This window comes from Anser brachyrhynchus (assembly GCF_964034855.1).
Source record: "Anser brachyrhynchus genome assembly, chromosome: Z".
Lineage (NCBI taxonomy): Eukaryota > Metazoa > Chordata > Aves > Anseriformes > Anatidae > Anser > Anser brachyrhynchus.
In genome coordinates, this window is record NC_137697.1 from 77,503,116 (window position 1) to 77,518,467 (window position 15,352).

At 37.4% G+C, this 15,352-nt stretch overlaps 1 protein-coding gene across 10 annotated transcripts in view; it reads right to left on the reverse strand.

Moving 5' to 3' along the window:
- ARB2A (ARB2 cotranscriptional regulator A) overlaps positions 1 to 15,352 on the reverse strand; it is a 260,683-nt gene that overhangs the window by 62,012 nt on the left and 183,319 nt on the right. For all 10 annotated transcript variants that reach the window (XR_013943951.1, XR_013943952.1, XM_080575224.1 and 7 more), the window contains 2 exons: positions 9,831 to 9,947; positions 6,463 to 6,547 (listed from right to left, as the gene is read on the reverse strand). Coding sequence is in view for 8 of the 10 variants with exons in the window: in XM_080575224.1 (XP_080431350.1) it covers positions 6,463 to 6,547; positions 9,831 to 9,947 (202 nt within the window). In the remaining 2 variants the exon portion in view is untranslated. The remainder of the gene's footprint in view (positions 1 to 6,462; positions 6,548 to 9,830; positions 9,948 to 15,352) is intronic.

Genomic DNA, 15,352 nt, shown 5'->3' on the forward strand with positions numbered 1-15,352 from the left:
TTGTAGAGCAGTACATTAAAATGAGTGTGCTAAAAAATAACGGTACTGGTGGTATATCAAACAACTAACTGCTCATGAAGAAGTTATAAATTAATTATAAAGTTGAATTCTCCCACTGCCGCCACATCCGCTAGTTCAAATCAACACTTTCAAATTCACATTTTCATATCTACCTTTGAGGCTCTGGAGTTCTGGAACAGAAACTGAAATACCATTCAACAGGTCTTTACAGATTTTGTCCTTTCCAAAGCACTGCAAAGCTAAAACTCAAAACACAACATACAAGCTCACATCCATCTAGGTATCACACATGAAACAAAAAGCCGCCTGAAACACCTGAGGCTGAGCAGGAGACTAAGAGCAGAGTTCCTTTGAAGAATCAGGAGCAGGGAAAAAGCTACTTACTTCTGCACTAAGAAGACATTATCTGAAGCTGGACTTAGTGCACATGTGCAGCACCTGCCAGAGCTGGTCCTGAGACAGGCTGATGCTTCAAAGTGTCTGTAATAATTTCCAATCCCTGATGTACAGTGGCAGAAATGGGAGTGCAGGACCAGCCCTTCCAGCAAGGAAGGATGCTCACAGCAGGCTACAGAGCTACCTTCATGCTGCAGATTCCTGTATTTCTCAGCCTGTGCTATTAAAGTTACAAATACCTTAAAACAAATTGACACATACATAAATATAGGAGCCTGCCACTTTGACAGAGCACTGTAGTGTTTAATCTTTTAAGTGAAACGCTTTTATTGGCAGAACTACATGAACATGAAGACATAAAATGTAAAGAGGTTTACAGTAAACACTGATTACTGTAATCTTAATCTCCATGAATGACTAGTGAATGCAAAAATTACATTTTTAGCTCAACAGCTAAATTGTCTAATCTGCCTTATTTTGAAATGTGCATGGTACGTGTGTGTGTGTATTTCTTAAATTATTGGACACAGATCACTGGTCACAAAATACTAATATCAGAAAATAGTCCAGAAAAGTCTTCATCAAATTGATTAAAGAATGAAAAATCAGAAGCATTGGTAAAACAGGCTAAAAAGAGGGGGATGAGCTAAGGTATTTTCTCAGTGCTTAACATACTTTATGGTTGCCTCTGCCTTGTTTGCTATGAACAAGATTCATAAATGTTTAAGGGTGGCAGTTTAGTGGGATACAAGTAAGGCTGGGAATAAAAAAGCAGAGGAAAGCAAACTGTGGTTGTCCTCACTGTGGCTGTCATGAACCCCACCCAGGTAGCTCCCCGAGCACAGACCCTGCAGTGCTGCAGAGCAGGAGGTCCTTCTGCCTGAACCCCAGGGACTGCTCGGCACTGGGTGCCCCTGCGGCTGGTGGGGTCTTTCTGCAGAAACACTGAACTTCCACAACAGCATGCAAAAGCCACCTGTTAGACAAAGCCTCTGCACCTCTGCAGCCAAAGGGATGATTCTTGGCTTCACTGCTATGGACACCAGGTTTGCCACACAGGCTTCATCTGACAGCTGGGCTGCAGGTCTGCTCTTCCACAGGACGGCTCGCTGTGCAAGTCATGCATTCAGTTTCTTGGATCAGTGCTTTTAAGCAGATCTAACAGTCCAGAATAACTTTACTTAAATTTACTGTAGCCCCATGGAAGGATTATTGATGCTATTCTATTACTTAGCACAAAGCAGCAGTCTCCAGGGGACTGTTTAGTAGCATATTTTTGTCTGGATATTAAATCAAGCTATGCCAAGGACTCAAAAACAGCAGGTAACAAGCTTTTCCCTGTTTTTCAGTGAGCTTTGCAGAATCTCATCTTTCATTTGTTTTGAACTGCGAGTCTCTTATGCACATACAGAAAAATCTCCAATCTCTTCCCCCCCGAAAAGTACACAGGACGTGTTTAACACACGCAGGAATGCTTCTGGCTGTGGTTATGCTGCAAGGCTCAGCAGATGACACCCCTGCTCCTTGTTGGGACAAGCTCCATCAAAACAACTACGTCACCTCCTTGGTGGGACAGGTGAGTTTAGATGCCAAAAGTCTGGAACAGCAGCTCTGGGTCTGCTCAGTTTGCTGAGACTGAGTTCATATTCTGGTACCATGGCAGTTCCAGGGCAAGTAAATGTAATAATACCAACAAAAATAATACCAGTAAAAACTCCACAACATTATGTGCATTTTAATTATTATGACCACGGCTCCTTTATTAACATGCAGTGGATCTTATGGAAGGCTGGACATATTCTAGGTGGCCCTTCTTGAGAAGGGGATTAAGCCACATGACCTTCAGAGGTCCCTTCCAACCCCAACCATTCCATCATTCTGGTAAGCCACTTTTTTTTTCCTTCTATTTATTGATCTGTAAAGGAAGTCAAACACCTGCTGCAGCCTGTTAGAAATAATACTAATGACTTTTTTTTTTTTTGGAATTCAAAGTAAAAAATGTTGTGCTCGTCTCACCTAAGTGAAATTAAAGGTTTTATACAACATACAATTCAAGCTTTGTTTGACACCAGTAAATATTATCTGAGGACTCCCTCAAAATACTATTCCATGATTTACAGTTGGTCACCAGCACCACCAGCAAGGGTCACACCTGTTCCCCAAAATTATTATTTTTTTTCTTTTTCCTGTAACCAGACTGATTTCACTTCATTCAGCTGTGTGGATTCGGTCTTGCACTTTTTTCCTTATTAAAGAGGCATATATTCAAGCCTAGGCTCATCTGTGAATAGAGCTTTTCTTGATTACTGTCAACGTTTCATTCCATTGTGTCATCTTGTTTGTCTTTTGATGTTATAATTTCCTTATTTTACAATGTTTTAACTACATTGGCTGCAACTGTTAAAAGAATAACTAGTGATTTGGGGGGTCAACGAGAAAGGCTTTAAAAGCATTTGATTAAGCAATTCATTTTAGTAATGTTACAGTAACTTTATTTGATTATGTAAATGAGTGTTGGTGCATATCCACATTGGCAAAATACTGCAGTTTAATCTCCTAAATAAAAAGCTTTCACTGGTAGAAATGTATCAGCTAAGGATGGTATCCTGTGCAAAGACTTAGGAGCTCCTCATAAGACACCCCAAAATTACAGTATTCAGGAAAACAAAGGCCACGCTTACCTGACAAACTTTCCCATGCTACCTTTCCTGAGCTAATGTTCAGAACACTATCTTGAAATAAAAGTAACTTAATTCCTGAATTGCAATGGAGACAGACATGGACCCATAAATTTACTTTCCCCCATCGTCACTTTCAGCAATTCCTACCCAGCACCTGCTCTGCTAGGATGGCTTCCCAAAGGGCTTATGAACTTCTGCTTTGGAAACAGGAGAAATGTTGTAAGGTCTCGGAGATGTAAAGAGAGCTACAACTATGACTAGCATTAACATGATACAGCCTGTCATTAAAACTTCTGTCCCATTTTCTGAATCAAATTACTAGCTCACCTCCAACTTCTATGACTCCTACTGCCACTCCATTTTATGTGATGGTTTTTAATGTATAGATTGCTTCTAAAGCCTTCAGCTCTCTCCACCCTACGTTTTCTTATGTCTTTGGATAGAGAGGAAATGGATCCATCTCCCCCGAGACAGAAGAGCAGTCTTCTGGTTTTACTTCATTAGGAAGGCGGATAAGGACTGAAGAAGAAGACGACCTCAAGTCTAACAGAGGTCCTTAATGAGGGCTGAAAGTGAATAAGGTAGGAGATTGATACTTTTATACATACACCAAATAGCACAACTGGGTTACATGGCAGTTTTTAGAAGATTATCCCTTCAACGTGATAACAACCTGCCACAGAAAGACCTTATGCTATGACAACAGCATGTAACAAAATCCTTGAAATATGGAGAAAAGACCATAAAGACCCCCACAGTACCCCACTTCTAGCCACAAAGAAACAGAATGAATTTATTACAGATAGCTCTCTCTGTATCACTGTTGTTCTCACGCCCACACTGTTTAATTATTAAAGTGTATTAATTCCTCTTTGTAAGTGAGTAAGACATGAATGAATTATGGCAAACATTTTAATTACTTAATAATATTCTAATCAAAAGCTTGAACAACTCTATCTGGAAATGAGAGTTGTTTTTCCAGTTTGATAGCCATTTATTTCTCTCCGGTGATTTGTAAGGAAAATACAAGCAAGTAAATGTGATGTAATATGAAGTATACACTGCTCACAAACAAACTGGGGTTGCCTGTAAATCCCAGTATGCTGGCTGGCTGAATATCAGATCCTTTATGAAAAAGTTGGCTCATGAGATACGCCCAAGAGACAGATATTCCTGAACTTACTTCTAAGTGCAAACACAAATAAAGAAGAGGGTTTCAAGCAGAAAAGATAACTAAATCTTCCCTCTGCTGTAGATTTATTTAAAAAAAAAATCTCCTCTCATTGCTGTGACTGCTCTGACTGTTATTCATTTAAATACCAAGGGCAATGCTGCCAGTATTCGAGTGTGGGCTATTTCAGTACTGCAGTTCTCAGGAAATCACTGAAATAAAATCACATTAGATACTAGTGCTCCTAAACCTAGTAGCATTTCATAAAATTATTACAAATTGCCCTAATGCAGGCTTTCACCATTGCTCATATAAACACACTGTAGGAATTATTCAGTTGTTCCTCTGTAGATGTCTTAGAGTTGTCCATATATAGAAAGAAATATGAACGAAACATATGAGTAAACTGATAATTCAGCAGTAGTCACATAAAGCTATACTATTTAAAACTGTCCTTTTAAGAACCAAGCTGGAAATAGTAAGCTTCCATTTAAATCATTGTTCAAAATCTCTTATGAAAACATCAAAAACATCAGTGATCTTAATCTAGTAGCACTGTTTGCAAGCATGAAAAAATACAAATAGCCAACTAACTCTTTTACAATTTTTACTTGCTGAAATACTACCTCATTCGAATTAATTCTTCTGCCAGCAACTTCAGTGCATCTTAACTTCATTGAATATAAACATTATGCCCACTATGACCCTTCCTCAATAGAAATGTAAAATCAAGACTTATTCATACCCTTATTGAAGTGTCAGTCAGTTTCTAAATAACATTTAGGATTTCTTTTATATAATACCCTTTACATTATTTGCATAGGATGAATAAAAGGAAGAGAAGAGAAGCTCAAATGGTCGATTTTCAGTATTGGCAAGTGCACTATAAATACTGACTAGTTGCTATCCAAGCACTCATTTACCTGACTAAAATGACCTCTATAACATGCTGCCTTCCACAATAGCTACACATATGTCAAAGATTGAAAGTTAATACTGTTTTGAGGAATTCTGCTACTGAACAATATTTTTCTTTTAAATTGCAGTAGTCTTCCATAAAGGAGTAAAAAGTTGGTAAATGAATGTTGAATCTATGAAAATTTTAGTAATATTTCATCTCCCTAAGCACTAAAGAGCAATGTCAATGTTATTGCACTGTGTCTGTACAGAGCTGATGATCTGCATGGTTAGATCTCAGCTCACAGTAAAAATGTGATTACAATTCTCTGGTTGTTGTGAGCTCTCAAAGAAAGTATGGCTAAATTTTTTAAGCCTTCAAAGTAACCTGCAGTAAACTAAATTTCATCTGCAATGTGAGGTCTCATTAACAACCTCACATATCTACACAGATACAGATCTCTAACTTGTCAAATGAACAACTGTGTCTCACAGAGCAAGGTCAAACAGTGCTACAGCTTTTAAATTAATATTGTATAGGCAGTGTGTTCCTTTGAACCTGATTTTGTATTCTACAGAAATACCTTACCTATGGCTTTTAAGAAAACTGATAATCAAACATGAGCAATCAAATCAAACATGCTCAGTAACAGCTTTATGTATTTTAGATTACTTTCCTATGTAGATTTGAGATTTTCCTGTTACACTGACAATTACACACACCTTCTGGAATTATTACACGTTAACAAAAGTCTCTGTATATTATTTCATGTGCTTCTTATGATTTATGATTAATTAATGAGAAAGTATAGCTGAATACTTCCCAAACAAGAGAAATCTCACATTGTCTTGGACACTGTAAATAATTTGCAATACGGACTAGACTTCCATTGATCAGGACTCAGGGAAGTGTTCTGCTTCACTTATGTGTACCTTTCATTAATTCTTCTTGCCTACATAAAGTTAGATGTTTATTCAAGGGCATATAATAAATTTCCCAGTTTTCATCATCACTATTATTTTTTGTAACCTTCTATCTATAAGTCATCGATTAATTAAACCAAAAGAGAAAAGAAGATTAGAAAAATATATGGAGACAGGAAAATGAAAATCCTATAAAAGACAAAAAATTAAGTGGACTGTATAAAGGTGCAGTATTCAGTCAGCCATCTGCTTCCGACCATATCTTGCTGTCGAAGGGTTAAAATACACTCAAAGCCAAATGTATTTTTAAATGACCAAGCCACCCCTGGGCACAAACGGCTACATCCACCGCCTGCGCACAAAGCGACCTACCTGCAGAGACCCGGGGGCAGTCGGGCAGCATTGACTCCACGGCTGTATCCAGCGGTTCGGAGCTGGACACCCAGTTAAAACAGTTCTGCATGGGAAGACAGGCAATTGTCTGCTAAGCCAAAAACTCAGAGCAAGGATAAACACGGGCTTTGTAAGTAAGGGTATCGCTTCAAAATGCTCTAATTTACACAGCGGTCCGAACAGGGACTGGAAGGTAAACTACACTAGCTTGGTCATGCCAAGTGATGTTTAAATATTGTAGGTTCATCCTAAGTAGGTTAAAAAAAAAAAAGGTAAAAAGGGTAAGATCAGGATGATCAAGATATTCATAATGTGCTTAAATAGTATGTCTTTAAGCACTACTTTGAGTGCTCGTGGCCTTCAGTAGGTACTTGGACCAACTGGAGTCTGAACAATCCACTGCACATTTTAAGCCATTTTTCTCTGTAATTGTTAAATAGGTATTTATATAAAAACTGAACTGCTGCCTTCAGAAGTCGCAAGAAGTCAGAATTTTAAGGGTGTTTTGATGGAGTATGCTGTGGAGAGAAGGCAGTGAAATTCCAAACCAAGAGATTAGAGTTAAGCAGAAGCCATTAAGATAGATTAATATACAAATAGTTGGAAATATATAACTGCAATGAATTGGCATGAACACTTAAAAATGTAAATACTGGTCTTTGGGGGATTATGTTCAGGAAACATTTACATTTACTTTCACTCTTGGACCTCTGAGTGTGATGAATTTACCAGTAAGTTTTTAAATGTTTTGATCCAAATGATATTTATTCAGAGGAGTCTATGAATTAAAGCATTAAATAATACACCTCTAATAAAATATGCTGAAACTACACCAAATACATTGAACTGAAGATTCAATTATAAAGGAAGTACATTTTTAATAGGATGTCCTGCCAAACTACAATGATCTACATGGATTCCTTCTTACAAATCTGAGTTCCGCCTTTCTCAAAAGTGATTAACTTCATTAAAGAAAAAAAAAAAAACACAACTTTTTTTTGGGAAAGAGCCAATGAATTTTCAGACAGATTTCTAAAAAATCATCCCATCAATCACGATTGTAAAAATGGATGATTGCTATTCTGGTAAACAAGCATGTATTGTGTACTTGTAGATGCTTGCTGCCCTAGTTGTGCACCATGGAGTCCGTCCTCAGTGTGGAAAGATCCTTGACTGGTAGATCAAGTGTCTTATTGTATTTCCTTAATTCATTCTGTCTGGAAGAAGATGTCAGCTGTGTTGCAGTGAGGAGAGAATTTCAAAGGCTTCAGTCCCCACCAATAAAGGCCGAGGAATGGCTTTTGAATAGATTTGTCAAGGCAACCCTACTGCTCTGGGACCAGGGAGAGCAGGAACAACATAAAGGAAGGGTTGCTGTATGAGATTAGAAAGTGAAGTTCACAAAGCATGGCAGATTTTTGTAAGAAACAGTAGATCAATGAAACTATTGAACTCGGTGGACAAAAAAAAAATAAAAACAAACACACTATCCAGTAATGTAACTTTTTAGTAAAAAATGGTTAAAATGGAATATTTCACAAAGGCTTCAAGGTTTAAAGTAGTAAAGTATTATACATTTTACAATTTGCATATATAATTTTAATTAACAACTGAATGTGAAATTGCAAATGTATGATGGTAGAAATTATAAAAGAAGTAGAATTTTTATGAAGTATTACATTCATTTGAAATAAGTAAAATTAATATTAACTACTGATAGAACACTACATCAGAGAGCTGGAGATAATACAGAAGATTAGCACACAATTAACTAGCTTTTATATACAATGTGACACTTGCCTGTAAGAAATAAGTATTCTCGAAAGCAGTGTCAAGATATGTAAATGGATGATTTGTTTTATCATTCATCACAGCTCCTAATAAATTCAAAAATCATGACTTCTATAGGTACTAAAAATAGGCTACCAATGATACAGAGAGATAGCTCCAATGAAGAATTACTTTTTTAACAATTCATTCTTTCAATGACAGCAATTAGCCCTACAGACAGGCAGCGATTAGGTGTATATTTTAATTATTATTCATTTTACCAGTAGCCTTAAACCTGATTAAAGTAAGAGATATCCAGGTGATATGCAAGTCTTAATACCACTCAGCCACACTTCACATATGTAAAATTCTTCTTTCTTATAGGAGATTTTCAATGCTAATGTAAGTTATGACACTCCATCCACTTTTTAGGCCATTAATCATTTAACTTATTCTTTAAGATCTGCTTTCTGCAAATGAAATTAAAGGTAATGCACTTGTCTTATTCAGACTAAATGCTTAAAGAAAAATGGAGTTGTCAGATTCAAATTACAGGATTTAAAATTTCAGTTTTACTATGTAACATATATTTTAAGGTTTTGATTTCCCATAAAGAAAATGGGGATTTTTCTGACAGAGCCTGTAGGGGTTACCATTCTTTACATTTTTAACATTTAAGTCAGAGCTGTCAGACTGCATCCCAGGTGATTCTCTATTCCCATCAGTCATGGCCTATAAAACGGTAAGGTTAAGTCAGGAATAGGCAGTCTGCACACAATGTTTCACTAAAACCATAGGAAAAAGTCAAGTTGAACAAAAAGTTCAGGATAAAGGAGTTTGTATTTGCCACACACACTTATCATTTTAGCACTCTGAAATGAGAATGTAGAAAACACAGATATGAGCTTAATTTGACAAGGAATAGATTCACAAATTTAGTTAGTCTCACTTTAACAGCAACAAAAAAAAAGATTGAATTTTACCAATCCCATACTTAAGTATGAAAATTAATAATGAATGCATGGTGTCGTCCTTCCCCCAAGGGTGGAAAACTGTGATTGCTGGCCATAAATCACCATCGGATCATCACCAACTAGCCATTCCTTTTATACAGTAGTAAACACCCTGACTTTCATCAGAAAATCTCAGAGCACTTCAGAAATAATCACATCTCATAAATGCAAGTATTTTTCACCAGCTGTACAAATCAGCAAGCCGAGTCAGGAAGAGCTTCAAGGGGCTTTTCCACCACCACCATAGCAGGCCAGAAGCAGTACTCTGGCACTTTGGGTGACTTTGCTTCAGTTACCAGTCAACACTTGGTCTACAACCGTTTATGTTTTTATATTGCACGCTGAAGCTGATTCTTACTATTTTGACTGCTAACTTTGAAGCTCAGTAATGGCTTTAAGCTCAGTTATTTTAGGGGCTGGTATGGGGACACAATTCCTATGGTTCTGTAATGTGCTCTCTTTCTCACCCTAAATAAATGGTCAGCAGATAGAGAAATGTTTAAAGAACCGTATGCAGGCATATACACCCCAACTCTAAAAAAAAAAAAAAGAAACTGGCCTCACCTCTCGCATCCACTCTCGAATAGTTTTGCCAGCTTCTTGATGCCACACATTGTGAACAGAGTCTGTTAACGCCACAGCAGTTACCTTATTCTTTACTTCTGCCTCTCGTTGAATCATCTGTTAAAAAATATTGGCTTTAAGTTCTTTATTTCTGTAGAGCACTGCCTGCTTAGTCACAGATAATGATCTTAAATTAAAAAAGGAAGAGTAATGCAAGTTCAATACTTGACTTCACTTGTTTTAAAGTTTATACAAATCCTAACAGCTCTAGAAACACAGAAAGACCTAATATTTTTGATAAAAGAAATAATACTAACTTTTAACTGACTGAACTATTCAGTCCTATTATTTTCCATGTGGCTTGACAATTCTAGGATTAAAGGTATCATAGTGAAAAAATGGAAGATTCCCTGAGGACACCTTTTACAAGCTTCTTCAAGTTCCTATTTCTGTGCTTCAGGGAAGCTGGTACCCGTGGTTCACTGTAAGCTACTCATGACTATCATCTACTAATTTTCAGTAGATTGCTGTAGTTTTTCTGATGTACAATCTTACTTTGACTTGTATGGGTTTTTTTCTTTTTCCATCCAATTTAGCTGCCTTGCACTCCCACCATGGTCCCAAAATTCTTTGTGGTCTCTCTTATACATATGCTTACCCAGCTATCACCAGAGCTTCTCAACATTTTTAGGTTACTAAAGAGTCTCTGTTGTTCCAAACGACAGTACGACTAAATATTATTAGTACTAAAACCAATTAAATGATTGCTGCAAATAACACGAATGAACTGACAAAGATGCTGTGGAATTCAGTGCTGCTCTGCAAGATAAAAGGGACTGAAAAAGAATAGTTTGATATCAAAGAAAGACAAAAAGGTTTTAATCTCCTGACATGAGTGACCCTAATTTGTAAGACTGGATCAAAGAAAGCATAATGAATTATACTTTTAAAACCAGCATTTCACAACTAGTGTCTTTATCACTGTGTATGCCACACTAAAGTTAATGTTTTTTCGTCTTTCTTTTGTATAAATGGCAATACATACAACATTTCTAAAGCCAGACATTCTTTGTTCATGTTCTAGTAACTGCTTATCAGCATACAGGCTGCATCTCCAAAAACACCTCTCTAAAACAGACTTTTACAAAGCAGATGTGAATGTTTTTTTTCATCAGAAACTCAAAAATAATCACCTCAATCCAGATTTTTGATGTGAAAGTTGCATTTATCATTATCCTCTACAAACTATCTCCTGGTATCTTCTAAATACCATAAATGTAAACCTTTTTGACCAAATATTCTTACTTCCAGTTTCACATAACTGCAGTATGACATTCTGAATGTCTTACCCTGTTTTTTTTATTTACCTTATATATATTTTAAAATCAGTGTAGTCAAATTAATATTCTAAGTGAAAAATATTCACCATTATTGGACAGATAACATAAACGTAGAGCTTCCCATTCCGGAGAAAATCAGGTGTTCACCTTCCTTAGTAGCCTGACTATCATATTGTCAGTATTATGTGATTTAGGAATTCAGCTAAGCTGAAGAAATTTGGGGCAAACACATATGAAGATGCTTCTAAGAGTGATCTTCCTTCATGAGAAGACTTTCCATACATATAGTTTTTTCACATTTAATACCTACAATATTTGGAGAATAGGATAACAGGTGAGTGTGTGGGGGGCAAAATCACACATTTTGGACAAAATAGCATCTATTGTAAAAGGCTGGGCTTCATTAAGAGGTAACATGACACTGTCATTTTCAGCCAAACATCCGACACTGAGCATTGAATTTCACCGTAAACATGAAGATGTACAGATCCCGTCCACTACAGAGTCTAAGAGTGGTGAATAAGAATTGCATGTACGAATAATGGATGTCTCAGGGCGGTCTTCAGGCAATTGAAGGAACCACCGGTGATTCTGCTAAACTTGGGATGAAACCCCGGAGCTCCACAGGAAGGTGGAGCCTCAAAATGGAGATTTTTATCAACGCTATAATCCTCCTCCCCAAAGCTATAAGAACATCTCAAGCACTGATAAATGCTTTGCCTCTTAAAAGGCTGATTCACTCAGATCTTCAACCAGCTTATTTCAGAAGAACTTGGACTCGTGAATATGTCATCTAAAGTAATTTCTCTAGGATTACACCAGGCCCCACATGTGGTTCGGATCTACAAAATAACTGAAAAATCATTTTTTTAAATGCAGTTTAGAAAGTACTGGCCAAAAATAACTACCAGACTTATCTCCACAGGTAAGTTAGTTCACTGTAAGGCAGGCTGCACATCTACTGAGCTACTCAGCATCATGTCCTGCGTGGATGTGCTGTTTGTGCACGGTGAATGCACCCCAGCTGTGGAACTTGCCCCTCTTTGACAGTGGCATGTCACAGCACGACCAGCTTCCTCCTGACCCAACCTGAGCCATCAGTACCACTGCACGAATTTGGAGGGCCACACAGACATATCTGATACATCCTGCTCAGGGGGACTGGGTTGGAAGCAGGTGCTAACAGCTTTGGTATCCCAAATTTTTCAGAAAGGTTGAAAAAAGGAAACAGAGCCTCAAAAAAGTATGAAGAATTGAATTGAATTGGACAGTATGAATTGAATATTCAGCTGGAATAATTTCTGCCCAGTGATATTGATGTGTCTTCAGCCCATGCTGCAAAGGAAGACTGGCACGAGATACTAAACAGCTGCTTTATTAGTCTGCAGCTTTACTGTCCCCTTTCTCAGGCAGAGTTATATGCACAAAATGATCACGCACTTGATCACTCCGATTGCAGACGCTGCTTTTGGGAGGGCTGTGCCAGTCCTTTCCCTTCCTAGCCATCACAACGATCCAACTGTTTTACAGGACAGGAAAGGTAACATCACCCTCCTTATCCAAACAGAACGGCAGCGTCTGCAGAAAGGCCTTCTGCTGAAGGGCTGCAGGTCCTGCTGGCTGTTCGGAGCTTCTGGTTCCAGGCTTCTCCTAAAACCAGTACCAGATGCAGTTTTGTTAGTGAACCAGGTCCTCCATTTTTTCTGCTTGCCATAAGAATGGCTCAGAAACCCTATTAAAACAAAGTTGTCTTACAGAGAAGGTAACTAGAAGTAAGACCTGTAAGACGCAATCACCCTGTTCTGGATCCATCAGGACAGCTACACAATGCTGAAAGCAGACTTTGACAGCACAAGATTATGAATGCAGCAGCAGTAACTCATCCAGGACCTGTGCTAAAGAACCAGACTGGAAAAAATAAAATATTTTTCAGAGATGCAGAGAGATCCCAGATCCCAGCAGGCCACTGACTCCAGACAGAAGACCTAAAGATCTACAGCTAGCATTTGGGAGTGGGGGACCCAAAAAAGAAACCAATGCACTTGGATTCTTATCCAATGCACTTGGGACACACATAACACCCGCTGGTGCCTGCTGCTCAGCTTTGTGGATACCTGTATAATGGTATTTTCAAACAAACACACCCCCAAATCCCCCAAAACGCAAAGAAAACCATGAAGTAGAGAAAGAATTAAGGCTACAACCTTCACTTGAACAAGTCTAATGTGTCCATATTTAAGTGACACAGAAATGTCACAACAGAACACATCCAGACCAGGTGCCATAGTTTCTACTACAACAGCTCTAGTCCTCTGCTACAGTGTGATGTTAAGTGATTACTATAACTGAGAAGAGCAGGTCCAAGTGATGCTCAAACAGCAGGCCCTCCTAGCAAGGACCCTAATTTATCCTACAAGAAGATATGAGCAGCCCAAATGCTTTTGCTCACAGAGGCATCAATGCTTCAGATTGAATGGACTGATAGCTCAGAATGAAAGTATATGTATCTTCTCTAAAAATAGTTTTGAATTCAGAATAAAAAAAGATACGGTAAAATACATTAATATCCAATGCAAATTTAGCACCCAGCTACCATTCAAATTTGATGCAACTCTAATTCCAAAGGAAAGATGCTAGGGGATGCACAATTTACACTTCCCAGGGCTAGTTTTATCCCATGCAGCCAGTGTAGCCTCTTAAAACTGACGTGCTATAACTGAAGATATTTAATAGAACACAGACTGTTTACAATATTACAAACTATTTTTTTTTCCAGGAAAACTGTGTTTTTTACTGAAGCAACAATTGCAAATAAAGGCCTAGGGATTTCATCTAAAGATCATTTTATGCCTTGTACTCTTTGTACACCAGTAAATTCCACAGACACTCAGTTTTCACAGCCTATGAATTACTTAATTTCCTGCTCAACGCTAATTTTCAAATCCTAAATTATTTTCCTCTGAATAGATTCAAAAAAAAAAAAAAAAAAAAAAAAAGCAATAAGACGGTGTACCCCTTCACTGGATGGCTTAGAGCTTCTATCACTCTGTCCTTACATTCCTTCTTGTTCTTCCAAAAATTCATTTATAGTCAGAAGTAGTTAAATGGGCACTTCTCCGTCAGGTTTTCCTTTATTACGATATCACTCAATACACCACTTTGGGCCCCCTGGACTTTCCCAGTCTTCTTTTCTATTAATGAAGTACCAGTTTATTTTTGTCTTTGGGTTCCTTCTCTGTAGTCACAGTAAGGTTTGTTTTTGTAATTTGTTTACCATATCATCGCTGCTTTACATTTGATATCCTTGTATTGGGTACATTCCTAGATGTCCACTGTAAGAAGGCAGAAAGCATTCAGATGCCTTTTTGAAAGTCATCTCTATTCCAGTAGTTGAAAGTTTATTCCTTCGCTTGGCAAGGAACAAGTGTTGCACAAGAGTTCAACTCTATCACTACATAAGCATGAACTGGAAATAATTTAAAACTTCATCCATTAAATTCAGATATATTATTTGCATGTTTATTTGCAAATTTAAAAAGTGAGTTACTACTAAGCTGTTCATAATGTCAGATGGCAATCCTTGGTAAGGTTACATTATACAGTTATAATAATTTTATAATAACAAAAGGCTGCTTTCTTCTTTATCTGTAGTGTATGCCTATAAAACATGTCTCTTACACATATCACATATGTAATACATTACCTCTCTATATAAATATTTAGAATAGATGATCAAATAAATCTTTCATATTAATAGATTTTGTAGCAGAGCTTTCAAATGAAAGCATCACTATTCTAAAAGGTGACTTAAAGGTCTGATATTGCAAACATGGAAATCCATGCATGGCCCAGTTAGACTTTAGACAAGCGGCCTGTGGGTGTAACACTTTGCAACATCAGTTCCACACTCCCTATACGTATTCTAACAAAATTTAAATGGCTGAAAATTTGTATTTATATGGGCTCAAACAACCAAGTCAACTGCCATCACATAGGGTCTGCGGGATACCGAGTCCTGTGAGTTGTTTGTAATTAGGAATTATGAAAAATTGAAAAAAAACAAAAACAAAAACAAAAATTAAAAAATACCCCAGATTTCACTTTGTCTTGATCTTTTAAGAAAACCTTTCATGTACTTCCTCTGTCTTCCATGCCAATATCAGTTGTGGCATGGTATTTCCA